The sequence below is a fragment of the Gallinula chloropus genome, assembly GCF_964237585.1.
Source record: "Gallinula chloropus genome assembly, chromosome: 3".
In the NCBI taxonomy this organism is placed as follows: domain Eukaryota; kingdom Metazoa; phylum Chordata; class Aves; order Gruiformes; family Rallidae; genus Gallinula; species Gallinula chloropus.
This window is the reverse complement of record NC_140087.1, coordinates 55,899,494-55,913,100: the sequence shown is the minus strand read 5'-3', so window position 1 is coordinate 55,913,100 and position 13,607 is coordinate 55,899,494. Positions and strand designations below refer to the sequence as shown.

The window sequence follows — 13,607 nt, the reverse complement described above, 5'->3', positions numbered from 1 at the left end:
AGTCACACTGCCTAATTACATGGCATTTACTTTTACCTAATGAGATGAAAACACTGTAGGCAGAATGTTTCAGTCACTTTTTATCATTAGTAACAGGTACTGCAGATCAGAATTACGCTACAGGAAAAACAGATGGATAGGTGGGCATGTGCACAGTAAACCCAGGATCATGCTTTCAAAGTCTAGTATCAAAAGATGCAATAAACCCAGGAACCTCACAACCTCCAAAATTCAGTTGTTTTCAGTGATGACAAATGGGGCGTGTGGGATACCAGTTCCACTGCATATAAAGCATGCTGATAAGGTTTTGGTCTTTAATTATACCATCCTGTTCTGCAACTAAATTACCTCAAGCTGAGCAGAGAAGGGATGTCACAGTGTGTCTAGTAACACCTAAAGGAGCCTGTTCTGTTTCAGTGGTGGTGCGCTTTGAGGTGCCACTTCTCAGATGACATGTGAAGCCATGATCCTCATCACATGCAGCTATTAATACCACACCATCAACATTACACAGGCTATCTGAAAAAATCCAGCAACTGTAACAAAGGAAGTTACTTTCTATTTCTTCCCTACAACTCTCCTACCTACCCACTGTGCATCAAAGGGCTAGAGGCAACTAGAAATTCATGATCCAACAGCTTTCTAAACCTTTTGAACATGGTCTAGAATAGCCTTATTTAAATGATCATAATTAAGTGGTGCAAATGGTTTTTAAAACTGGTTAAGAATTAGATAGTAATCTCAAAACACTGGCAAAATTACTCTACCAGTCTGACACAATAAACTGAAACATGTCTTAGAGTAAGTCCTGAAAAGGTTTTTGTTGTTGTTGTTTGTTGTTTTTTTTAATACAGAAATGTAATTACTGTAGGGACTAACTTGCATTGCTGTAAGGCAACTATTGTAACCCGAGACAGGCGTAGTTCTGCAGACCTGTAACCCGGAGCAGCCACACAGCACAGTTACAAAATAAATACTTTGGAAAACTAGCAGAGGGGCAATAGGCACGGCCAGATTAAAAAGTTACTTCAAGAACACCACCACAATAATGAAAAACAATGAATCATCAGGATACAAACTGACTTCCAGCAATATATTTTATACTTCTGACAGAAATGCTTTCTGTATTTTTCATTTCCATTCTGAAACATTATTAAGACAATGAATGTTAATTTATTTCTAAAACAATATTTTGTTCCTATTAAGTAATACTTCCTTAGCATAAAAGTTGTTGTATGCTTAAAAAAAGGCATTTGACATGATTATTATTTTTAAATGTAGACAGGCCCACTAATCTGGATATCCCCTGTATGCAATATTTTTCAAATATAAACATGGAAAATAAAGTGAAGATTTTCTGAGACACCTGTATTTATCTTGATTTTGTTGCATGTCATGACAGGTATGGGTAAGGTACCAACACATTTTCTTCGCTTTATGGATAACTGAGGATGAAGTAGCAGTTTGGTTTTAACCACTAGCACATGAATTGGAACTCCTGATGGTGGATTTTGTACCAAGTTTACTCCACAGAAGTCTGAAGTTCTTTACAGCAAACCCAGATTTTAGTGAAAGATGTAGCAGACATACTGACATCTGATTTTACAATCAGGTAAGATATAGGTAATGGTACTATAAACTACCTCAGCTTCTACTAACAGATCTCAACCATAATGTGAAGGGATGACTACAATCTTAACTTTTTAGTTCTATTATGATTGCAGGAAAAAAATGCTAGTCCCAGTAGACTGGGAAACAGATTAGCAAGTGAAACTTTGTTACCCCTCAATTGCTTTTTCTTTTAAGGCCACAAAGCAGCACCAGAGTGACATCAAAAGATCTGCCATACGTGTCAGTGTGGCAATAGACAAGAGGTGCCTCACAGAAGGGTGCAGGCAGCTTTATTCTATACTGTACAGGAATTTCAGCATCCTCAGTACTCTCTTTCCTTCCACCTCCCGTTTGCTTCAGGTGAGTGACTACAGGCTGTTGTCATCTGAAGCCATTTCTGTGAACAAAACTGACTTCACAGAAATGGCTTTACACACTCCAGTCCCTGAACTGGGCCACTGTCAATGTAAACACAGACTGTAGAGACTCTGAAACTGCCTACAGCTTCAAGTGTAGACATCAGATTTGATAAAGTGCTAAATCACGATCAAGTGGAAAAACATACCAGTTCAAGACACAGTGCTTAACTGTTTGGTGTGAACCTCAGGTTATATTAGATTGTTCTAACAGAGCTAAATTAATGCCAATAGCTCTTCTCATTCCAAACTCATAGTGTATTTCTGCACCTGCTGAACGTCAGATGTTTTTGCCAACTTCTGACATTTCAGAGCTACAAACAGAGCACAAGGGCAGCAGCAGCAACCCTTTGGTTTGCTTTATCACATGTTATTTTTAACTATTCTTGCATCCAATTCCTGCAGTACCAACTTTGCCTTGTCTACAACACTCCTAAGGTAATTGTCGGAAGCTGAAGGTACAAATGCAGCTGTGTGTCCATAACGTTAAACAACAAACACTAACCATAGACAACAGAAACATCAGAGCCAGATTTTGCAACAAGTAAGCTTAAATGGCTTAACCCTGCTCTCTGAAATACCACCACTTTAGTCTTGCCTATGTAACAAGAATTAAACCACATTTTCTATTCTAGAGCGGAACCATTTCTACGACAGGTTTTTTAAAATTCTGTTTACAACAAAAAGTCTAAATTACAAAATGCAAAACATCATTTTCTTAGCCCAAAAGCCTGCCTGGAGACCGAAGACTATAGTATACTGTTTGAGTCCCTTTTTGGGTCAGAGAAGGTTAAATCATAATCCTCAAGCTCACTGCTTTGAGGCTAATAAGAGAAACAGCTGATGTGAAAAGCACAACTGTTTAGTACTTTATTCATACAGATGCCCAGAAGTAATTTAGTTTTGACTGGTCTCTGACTATTTTTAAGCCTACGTTAAGATCTACATGATTTTTTTTTTTAAATAGACCTTTCTTGGGATTTAATCTGTAGGTGTTCCTGTAAACATACCAGCTGGATTAGGTTCTACACAAAACACTGCCAGTCCATAGCCTTTGGGGAGATTTTAAAGAAAATTACCATTTTTTATTATTTTAAAAATACAGAACCTCTTCCTGGAACTGCATTATGTACAGGTATTTTTGTGCTCAACAAACCAGTGGGTTAGATGAGTCACTCAGGAGATCAGCAATCTGCACAAAAGATTTTCTTCCCATATTAAGCAGATCTCTAACAGCAGCAGTCTCTTCTATGACAGCAATTCTGCTTTTCCCAGCTTTAGGCTGAAGACAACACAGAAAGCACTCCTCTTTCATTGCCACAGTGAAAGGATCTAGTAGAGGTTCTGCAATTACCCCCTTCACCAGGTAGCAAAAGGAATATTCTTGCAGGAAAGGGTTTTGTCCCTAGTGCCCACTGAACTTTGGAAGAACAGCAATCCCTCTTGGCTCTGAATATTTCAGAGACAGGAAGGGAGAGCTACTGCCTGCAACTCAGTGTCTGTGTTGCTGAATCCATACTGCTCAGTGGGCATGGGAAGACAAGACTTAATCAGTGCTTCTAAAGAATGCAATTCATACATATCTCAGCTTGCCTAAACTGGGAAGCAGAGTTTCCTGGACAACTGTTGAAAATGCCTGGTGATGGTGACCACTTTAAGAGATCATCTTCACAAAAAAGTTATCAAACAGGTTATGGAAAACTTCAGATAGTAGTGAAGAGGATCTATCATGCTACTTTAATGATGTTCATTTCTGCCTTGAAGATCTGTTGCCATTTTGGCATTTCACTGTGTTGCTTTGCTGCGATAATTTGACTTTTAAAATCTACCTTACATTTTCAAATTAGTTTCTTTCAGATCCCTTTATAGTTACAGTTTGTTTTCAAAGGATGTTGAAGTGGCAGCCTGCAGGAGCGATAAGCAAACTTCTCCACGGCTCACATGATGAGTAAAGTCATGATCAAGCAGTTCAGACCCAAAACAGAAAGATGTCCTTCCCCACACCACTATTTTAAACGCTACAAGGTAATGACCCAGACTCAGGACTACAGGGTCTCTTATGTAAATTTGCAGATGACACCAAATTGGGAGGAGCTGTTTACTCCCTTGAGGGTGGAGAAGCTTTGCAGAGAGACCTGGACAGATTAGAGAGCTGGTCAGTCACCAACAGCATGAAGTTTAACAAGGGAAAGTGCCAGGTTCTGCCCCTGGGAAGGGGCAGCCCTGGCTGCATGTACAGACTGGGGGCTCAGATGCTGGAGGCCAGCCATGCCGAGAGGGATTTGGGGGTCTTGGTCAAGAGCAAGTTAAACATGAGACAGCAGCATGCCCAGGCAGCCAGGAGGGCCAACTGCATCCTGGGGTGCACCAAGCATAGCACTGCCAGCTGATGCAGGGAGGTGACTGTCCCACAGTGGTGCGGCCTCACTTCGAGTGCTGTGTGCAGTTTTGGGCACCATGGTACGAGAGAGGGACACGACTCATAGAGTGAGAGTCACAATCTCTTCAATACCAGACAGAAAAGTGTATTTCCTATACTGATTTCTGAAAGAAACATTTGAAAACATTTGCTTAAGAACAGGCCTGGCTGCTGCCACGCAGCTGAAAGTGCATGAGTTTGGTAACCTAAGGGGAAAAAAATACCACTGAGGACAACAGGAAAAAGTGTTACTAGAGTAATTATTTTATGACAATTGCAGTTACATTTAATGGAATAATTTCTCTATGCCAACAAAAATATTAAGACAATAGCACAGATGCTTGAATTGATAGAGAGACAATCTGCAATGCCAGCCTCACATTTTTTATTGTACAACTACAAAGCTAATGTGTGCCTTCCTTTGAAATCAGGAGGTTAAGTTTTTAGTACAGTGCTTTGGCCACACCATTTCCACAAATCAATCCAAATCCATTTAAAATGCATTCTCTTAAGTGCTTTTATGGAAGATACTGGGGAATTGAAACACTAGGAAAGCATCTTTCCTTCCCTACCCATAACCAACATAAGATACCAGACTGACAGCAGACAAACTTGGAGTCATCTTCATAATTTCAAATTGCTTCTCCTGCTTCCCTAGCTTCTTCCTATCAAAACCTTCACAGCTCTATTTCATGATAAAATTTGCATGCAACAGACACTCATAAATGTATAATAAAGAGCCTATTAAAACAGGAAGTAATAACTCTACATTTCACATCCTTACGCAGTAAGCATGGATGCTTCCAATGACTTAAAATGTCTGGCATAACCCTATAGGAACAGCGTGTAAGTCATATATATATATATATATATATATATATACACACACACCCCTGTACAGCCTCAGAGCAATACTGTGTAGCAGCATGCATATGCAGACATTTTTAATATTTGTGATAAAGATGCAGATACTAACCTGCCAAGGCCGATCCCAATCAAGAGGAATAGGAAATGCTCCAAACCAAGCTCCTAGTATACTGCACATGGTGGTAATCTGTAGACTGTTTTCCCAGATGGACATAGCTCTGTAAAAATAGCAGGTTACAAGACAGTAAATGTTACCATGTCAGAGTATTTGATCTGATTTCTCCAAAGATTTTTAGGACTACAAACAGATAAAAATCAATATATTTGATAAATAGCATGCAGGTTTCTCCTGAGAGAGAGCACACTATATGTAAAATGTAAGTTGTGTATTTTAGGTATAATAACAACAACAATATGTCTATACCAAATGTTCAGATTTCATCCCACCCTTTGAGATGTTTACTGCTACTTTTATTGAGCTTGAAACATTGTTTGAGCAAGTTAAAATATCACAGCTCTGTGTGCATTGCAGGGAAAAGCAGATATAAAGGGTAATGCAGGATTGTATTGAAAAGCACAAACACAGTCACGAAGTACTCTATGGTGGAGTCCTCTTAGCCATCAGTTTTATATTTAAAACAGAAGTCCACTATGTGAACATTCTAAATAAAATTTCCATCAACTGAAAAAAAACATTGCAGATAAACATAGCCTGCATGTTTCAGCCCTTCAGCAACACTGCATCCAAGTTCAAGTATACTGGCTGCAGGATAAATTTACTGCATACTAAAAGAATTCTTGCCTCACCAATCATGGCATATGTAAGAGATGTTATTGACTCCAGTTCTCACTTCATATCCTTCTGCCATTACCGACTTCAAAAGTTTTGGAAAAGTTGAGTTTCTTTTGAAAAGATAAAGATTTATTGTCCATCATCAGTTTACAAAGTGATTTGTTTGCTTTTCTCAAGCTGTGACCATTTCACTACTTGATACCAATTAAGAAACAAGAACATAAGTTCTGAACAGAGTAGGGCATACTTCTGAGACTGGAGAATCAGGCTCAAATCCCTGTTCTAAATCAGTTAGGCAAGAGGATCTGAATCTTTAAGTTCACTATCTCGATTATGAACACAAACCTAGCTTTACTTAACAGGAAAAAAAGAAAAAGAAGGGGAAAAAAAGAAAAAGATGGACATTTTTATGACTAGAAGACTAGCTGGACAGTAAACTCACAAGTTTCACGTGTGCTGTTGAGGCTGCAGACATGAAAACTTTACCCATATACCTTGTTTTGAAGAGCCTAAATTTCTGACTTCTGAGTATGCACAACACTACATTTGATATCGACCAAATGGCTCACAAGTGTAAAGCAAACATTTCTTTATTGTTTGCAAAATAAAGGTCATCCAGATTATAATATTTACAGTGCAAGGCTGACATTGTAAGCAGAAGCAGGAACCATTTCTTCTACTATGACCCTATCACTGTAACTTACAACACCCGATTTCCAATCACAATCCTATTAGCTTCCCTTTTAAAGGGAAATGTCAGGGAGCTGTTAGGCAGCATAGGAAAGAGAACATTCACTACAGCATTAAAGCAGTGAAAGAGCCAGCAGACTATACTGAGGACTGACGGAGGTGCATTTATACCCCACACAACATCTTGTCTGGTAAATCTACACACATACTGCTGCACCATATGGAAATACCAGACTGAGTCCAAAAGCAAAACAACAGAATTAGCAAGGCACAATGCCCAAGTGAAGAACAGCTACTGGCAACCATTTGAGCTGCCAATTCAACCACTGCAGCATGGACACTGGCTACTCAAAAACAACCCACATTGTTCTCCAACATTATCCCACAGAAACAGTGCTTTGTATGGAATCTGACCCACTGGGATTTTTGCAGGTATTCTTTAACCAATCATAGCATTTGCAGAAAGCTAACAACTGCAGCAACATTTAGAAAAAAAACCCCATATATGACTCAGATTTTAACTCTGAATAAACGATAACTATGCCACAGACAAAACTAACAATATTTACAATTATAAATGGCCACTTATTCAAGCCCATTTAATAATACAATACATTAAGTGCTGGTTTAAATAATATTTTTATTAAGAGGATAGTTAACATTATTAAGATACCTCCTGGACAGACAAGGTCTGAAATTCAGTGCTCTGGTAGGACTGAAATACAAAGCAGCAAACAACTTTGGTGATGTCTACCTTTATAGAGAATTCTTCCAAGTCAGTAGGAAGCCACCTCCTTCCATTACCGTCAATAACCCTTCCTGTAGCTTTTATTTTTATTTCTTTCTATTGACTTAGAGCAGCACATGACAGCACATGATCAGTGTTATGACATTAGCCACAGCACTACATGTCAGAATACAGAGCCCAGAGATAGCTGGCACTGGCCCATACCTTCACAAGTGTAGAGAGCCCTATTTACAGCTTGCTTGCTTAGAATGGAAGTTTTCATGATGTAGCTTCTCTCACATTCTGTGTGGACAGACTATTAATATGTGGGTAAGAACAAATTGTTCTGATTTCTTAATTAAAAAAAATAATTAACACCCCCCAACTACTTCTTCCATCAAATCAACATTCCCAATTCGGAAGTGTACTCAGTTTGAAAACAGGGAGCACATGCAATTTTCTGGGCTACAACTGTTTTTCATGCAATTGTTTCACGCACACAAAAAACCCCAACCCAACCAAACAACACCTCCCCTTTGCCCTGCCAATCCAAACAATAAACCTTCAGTGTCACTGATTACATGCTGTCATTAAATGGCACATATAACCCACCTCTCCTAGGGGCAATTGGCCTGATCTTTTAGTAACCTTATTAGAAGTGATTTTGCTAGCAGTGACTCCACTTCTAAGTGCTGCAAGTGGAAACAGAAAGCTAAGCATCTCCACAGAAAAAATAAGCACTTTGCAAAACTGTCTCCAGAATATTTAAGTCGAACTGACTCAGTTGTACCGTAGCCACTCTGACACGATAGATTGCATACAAGTCACCTGGATGTCACTGGATCAATCACACTGTGATGAGACATGACATGCACACACATTTTCACACTAGATCACCTAACACATAGCAGAATGCTATCTACAGCAATAGGTAATATTGTATTTAAATAAATTAACAGATATTAATATAGATGTCTTTCTGCAAAGACAATAGCACAAGCACATTTTCATCTCATAAATATTGCACATGTAAATAAGAATAACATAAATGAATGCCAGTGGTCACTTGTTTAAACTGTGCTCAGATTTTTTTAAAAAACAAATTCCTTTTTCCTACTAAGCTGTACTCTTAACAGGACTTTCCAGCTTGTGGTCCCAGTGCAATGCAATTCACTAAACTCTTCTTCCAAGGCAAACAGCTGTGTTGTCCTTTTCCTTCATTCAAGCAGTCCCACCTCATTCCACACAGTTCCACTAAAGACAACCTTTAAATAGTTCTTATTTGCAATCAGCTCACGCTTAAGTGCAAGCATTCCAACTCATTCGTGAGGTCAAACGAAAAAAGCACACAATTATTTTTAAAAACCAGCTTGCTACAATCCCTAGAAAATTTGCTACAGTATTTCCTTGTAGCCTATTTTCGTTCAAAGGCTAGTCTAAATAAACATCATTATGAAATAGACATTTTATTTAGATAATGTCACTAGCAAGAAGTATGCACAAGTTGTCATGGCAAAAGCCCTGTTTCCTATGCAGTAATTGTACTTATGATCTAGACTGGGAAAGTAAGAAATTTGACAAGCATTCAAAAATCTAACCTGGCACAGGCTATTGACAAACATCTGTCTGACAAACACCTGAATTCAACTATGATTTCCAGTTTTAAAACCTCCAAAGATGACTAAGTGAATCAGTAGTGACTTGTTTTGACTGAACAACTCCATGCTTTTATTAAATTCGTACAAGGTGTCATTTCTATTTCTCTATTCATGTCTTCCAAGCATATTTTTGGGGCTGGGTGGGATGTAACCCAAGCATAACCTTATTATTATAATAATAAGGATTCAAGATATTTTTCAGTAAAATGTGTCTTGAAATAAACCACAAGTTGGTATCTGAAGCTACTTTGAAAAGCCTGGTTTTGTCTTCCTCTACAGAAGTTTAAGCCCAAAATAATTCCACATGAGCAGTGTTACACAACTTTTCACTTTCTTTTGTGATGAGACTTCACCCTTAGGAACTATTAAAAAGGAACAAGTGTGAACATGTTATTATCAATGGTCAAGCATGTGTGGGGCTTCTTTATGTTTCAGTGTCTCAATCTTTCAAAAATCCTGTTACTTAATGAGTGAAAAAGGCAGAATAGATAGAATACTTCTGAACACTACATTATCCTTGACACATGGCTGTTACTGTGGTGAAAATGAGGTAACAGTAATGTGCTCATTGCACATTAAAGACAGTCATGAAAAAAATGCCTCCTTTGAAATTTGAAAAAGACCATGGGCAAAGGTTACATACTTAAGACAGTAAATTATATATGATTTTCATCATTAAATAAAGTTTTGTCTTGTTATCCCTACTTGAAAAGCTGTGTCCACAAAGTAGTATCCAATTACGTGCAAGTTTCCCTTTACAGCTTAGTCTCAGGTCTCCTCTTTATCTGACAGCCATCATACTGGGCTGCTGCCCTGGGTTCACCTAGGATAGAGGTGACTTTCTGGTTTTACACCAGTAAAACGCACATGTGAACCTTTACTCCCTTCAAAAGCACCTGCAGTGAGATTTAGTGTCTGGATACCAAACATATGAAGCCAGTTTTCTGAATTGATGCATTCAGTTTTGTCAGAAAAGCCTTCACAAGCTTATCATCACCATCAATAATTCCAAAACTTTTCCTTGCTTTAAAAAAAAAAAATCCATCATATATAGTTTACATTAATTATGTCCACTTCTACCCTGGTAATATCAGAAACTTTAGAACAGAACTTACCCATTTTTACTAAATACCCGCATCCACGCTTGTATGTTTGGTCCCAGCATACACAAGCATTGCAAAGTAGTAAAGGTAGACAAGAGGACTGCAAACAAAAACGTCTCAGCCACTGACCTACAAAGAAGAAATATTACAGAATTAAGTGAGGTAGTTACTAATATTCTAAGAGTTCCAAGATTTAGGAAAAAATCCAGAACCCTCTAAACTAACTTAGGAAAGCATGCATGGTTTCTTAAACCTCACATGGAAGAGTAAGGTACTTTCTTCTAACTCTGTAGAATACTAAAGGGAGATGGAAAGAATTCTGTTATCTCAACAAAGACTGAACTGCATTAATTATTTAAAAGCCTGATATCTGTAACATTTTAAAAAATACAGGGGTACCTCATACAGAACATTAGTTCTGAACTGAAGTACGCCTGGATATTTACTTCATTATTCCATTCATTTTTCTAGTTTGGTGTGGTGGAAGCAACCATGAAGCCAAACTATACTATGTCATTTTTAGCAACTTAGTATCTCTCTCAGAAATCAGACTGCTTCATGCCTCCAGTTTTTTTTTTTTTTAACTCCTTTCTTTCTTAATTACTCATAAAAATTAAAACATTAATATCAAAAGGATGAAGGACAGGCAAGATGAATGTTTTAGAATCTTACAGGGAAAAAGACTACATAAAACATGGGAAAACATTTATACCCATATGTTTAACATAGAACATTAAAGTAAAAGGAGTTGTTTGTAACTGCCTTGAAGAACCCATCTCCAAATACACAGAAATTCTAAGAGTCAGCTTCAAAATCCAAACTACCCAAAACAGCCACCCTTTGTTCCCCAGCCAGGAGCTTATCCTTTATCTTCCAGTGTACCAGGAAATACACAAGTACTTATACCAGTGTCTGCAAGGAAAACTGCCCCTTAAAACTTTTAGAGAAAGATAGGGTCTTCTGACTTACTCTATGAGAGGTGCTCCATAAAGAACAATAATCGCATGAAACAGTATGCAAGACATGAAAAAGTATATACAGCATTTTAGAAATCTGGATATCTAAAAAAGAGCAATAAAATATCAGAATAATGTTACTAAATAGAACATAAGTAGCATACACAGTCTGTATCTTATTAATAACATTGTACTCTACCTATTTCTTTAAGTTCAGCACAGTACGATAATAGCATGGAATATTTCAAAACAGTTTTCTCTATGTTTAATTCTTTAAATAATTAAAATGAACACATTCCATCTAATTTTTTCATGCACCCTATTATAATAAAGGAAACATACAAAAATATAACTAGAAATGACAAGATGCAGAGATATATTTTATTAGATATCTTTACATTTCTGCTTTACATCTGCATGTTATGTCCATTCATTAAAAGGCACCTTTCACAGAAAGTGAAAAGATAATTTAAGAGCAAGAAAATATGTGATATGAAAGAGAGAGACATTCAGAAACAAATATAATATTTAAAATTATGTGAAATAAAATACACTACATTTTAAACTTGGCATCTTTAAATCCATTTGAGAAAGGTCTACGACTTTCTATAAATCTGCAAAACACAAATAATTTTCTATGAATTTAAACAACAGTTTCTGGGTACTAACTACGTCATAGAGAAGCATAGCCACTTGGTGAACAGTTTTGGTTAGGTGTGTTCTGACCAGGTCACCAAGAGAAATCCATCATTTCACTTGAACGCTTTTGTGGCATTTACTCCTCACAATAGGTTGGGATGAAAGCTTACCTAGAACATGGAGCCTGCTTCATTTTAAGTCACAGATGGTTAACACACTAGTTTTCCATAACGATTCCATGCATTGCACATCCCCCTCAGTCAGCAAAACTAGTCAGAAGCTTTGCAATACAGATACTGCTTTCAGGGACGATTGCTTAAATATTTAAGAATCAGATCAGAGCATTAAATCCTGTCTGACTCAGCAAGTTGAGAATGCTGGTCTATCCATCCACCTGACTTCAAAATGCTGGTGTATTCCCCGCTCCTGAACAAGTGGTGTGCCACTCCACAGTTGCTCTGTTCAGAACTGTGTCACTGGGATTCACACCTTTAGTGCTCCCACAACAAACTGTAGCTAGAAAATTTTCTCCTAGATTCTTTTGTACACAAATATCATCATTCAAAGAAATGCAGCCATTTTAAATACTTTTCTGCGTAATTTTTTAATTTACCAACTTTGTTTAAATTGTAATGAGCTAGTCTCTCTTCAGTGCCTTTAAAGTTATTAGAAACTTTACACATGAGAAAAGTGTTTCTTCATAACACCAAAGGTCAGGCCTGGATTATGAAACTAGCCCTGCACCCATTCAATTTTGATCATTTGTCCCACCATACAAATTGTTGGAAGACCAACACCTAGGAATACATACAACATATTGACAAGAAAAAGGAAAGGCACAGAATCACTCACCCGAGCAGGTTATTTACATGTAGAGAAAGTTTTATATCGTGAAAATAGTGGAGAACTTAATTCAAAAGGTGTTACACTCTGCTCATTCATGGAAAACAAGAGAACATAACCAGAAATTGTCTTCATTCATTCTCGTTTGATTATTTCAGCGAAAGAATTTGCTTCCCTTCCATATTTTCTGGTAGCAACTTAAGAGTAAAAATCTTACCTTGTGAGCAAACGAACTTCTCTTGGGAGTCAGATTTGTCTTAAGGGCTAAGTGCAAGATTATATTAAGGGCACTAACACAAACAGAACAAATACACAGCCATGTGAGGTGTGTTCCCAAAACTGTGAAACCGGGCCAGAAGAAAGCCGGAACAACTGCTGTCAGAGCAACCGTGAAAACACAGAGAAGGTTGGCAGCCAGGAGCCTCCTTATTTCAGCTTCTTTCATTGTGTTCTCCATTCACCGGCCACCTGCAAGACAGCAAGCCGCACCCCGTTATGGAACCGCAGCACCAGAGGGGTAAGATGTTCCCTCACCGCCATGCTGAAGGCGGAACTCCCAGCTTAGTCTGGGGGAAAAGCGATTATTTTAGGGCAGAAGAACGGCATGCGTTTACACAAATGCTCCCAAACCCGCAGGCACCAAGCGGGCGGGCAGGCAGCACACCCCCGCATCGGCACCCCTCACTGCACTGAGGGCGCTTCCTGACAGAGGACCCGCCTCAGCCCCTTCCGCGTCCGGCCTCTTCCCACCGCCCAGGCCGGGCTCCCCCTCACTGCCCCATCTCCAGCCGGGAGACGGCGGCGAGGTGACCCTCCGGCAGGCCTCCTGTCCCAGGCCGCCAGGGGAAGGGTGAGGGGCCGGTCCCGCCTCTTACCGCAGCGCCG

General features: G+C 38.6%; 1 protein-coding gene across 1 annotated transcript in view; it reads right to left on the bottom strand.

Annotated features, from left to right (window-relative positions):
- Window positions 1-13,607, bottom strand: part of PIGF (phosphatidylinositol glycan anchor biosynthesis class F) — an 18,924-nt gene extending 5,317 nt beyond the window's left edge. The window contains exons 1-5 of the mRNA XM_084261789.1: window positions 13,598-13,607; window positions 12,940-13,190; window positions 11,254-11,345; window positions 10,297-10,413; window positions 5,423-5,531 (exon numbers count right to left, since the gene is read on the bottom strand). Coding sequence (XP_084117915.1) covers window positions 5,423-5,531; window positions 10,297-10,413; window positions 11,254-11,345; window positions 12,940-13,179 — 558 coding nt within the window. The 5' untranslated portion in view covers window positions 13,180-13,190; window positions 13,598-13,607. The remainder of the gene's footprint in view (window positions 1-5,422; window positions 5,532-10,296; window positions 10,414-11,253; window positions 11,346-12,939; window positions 13,191-13,597) is intronic.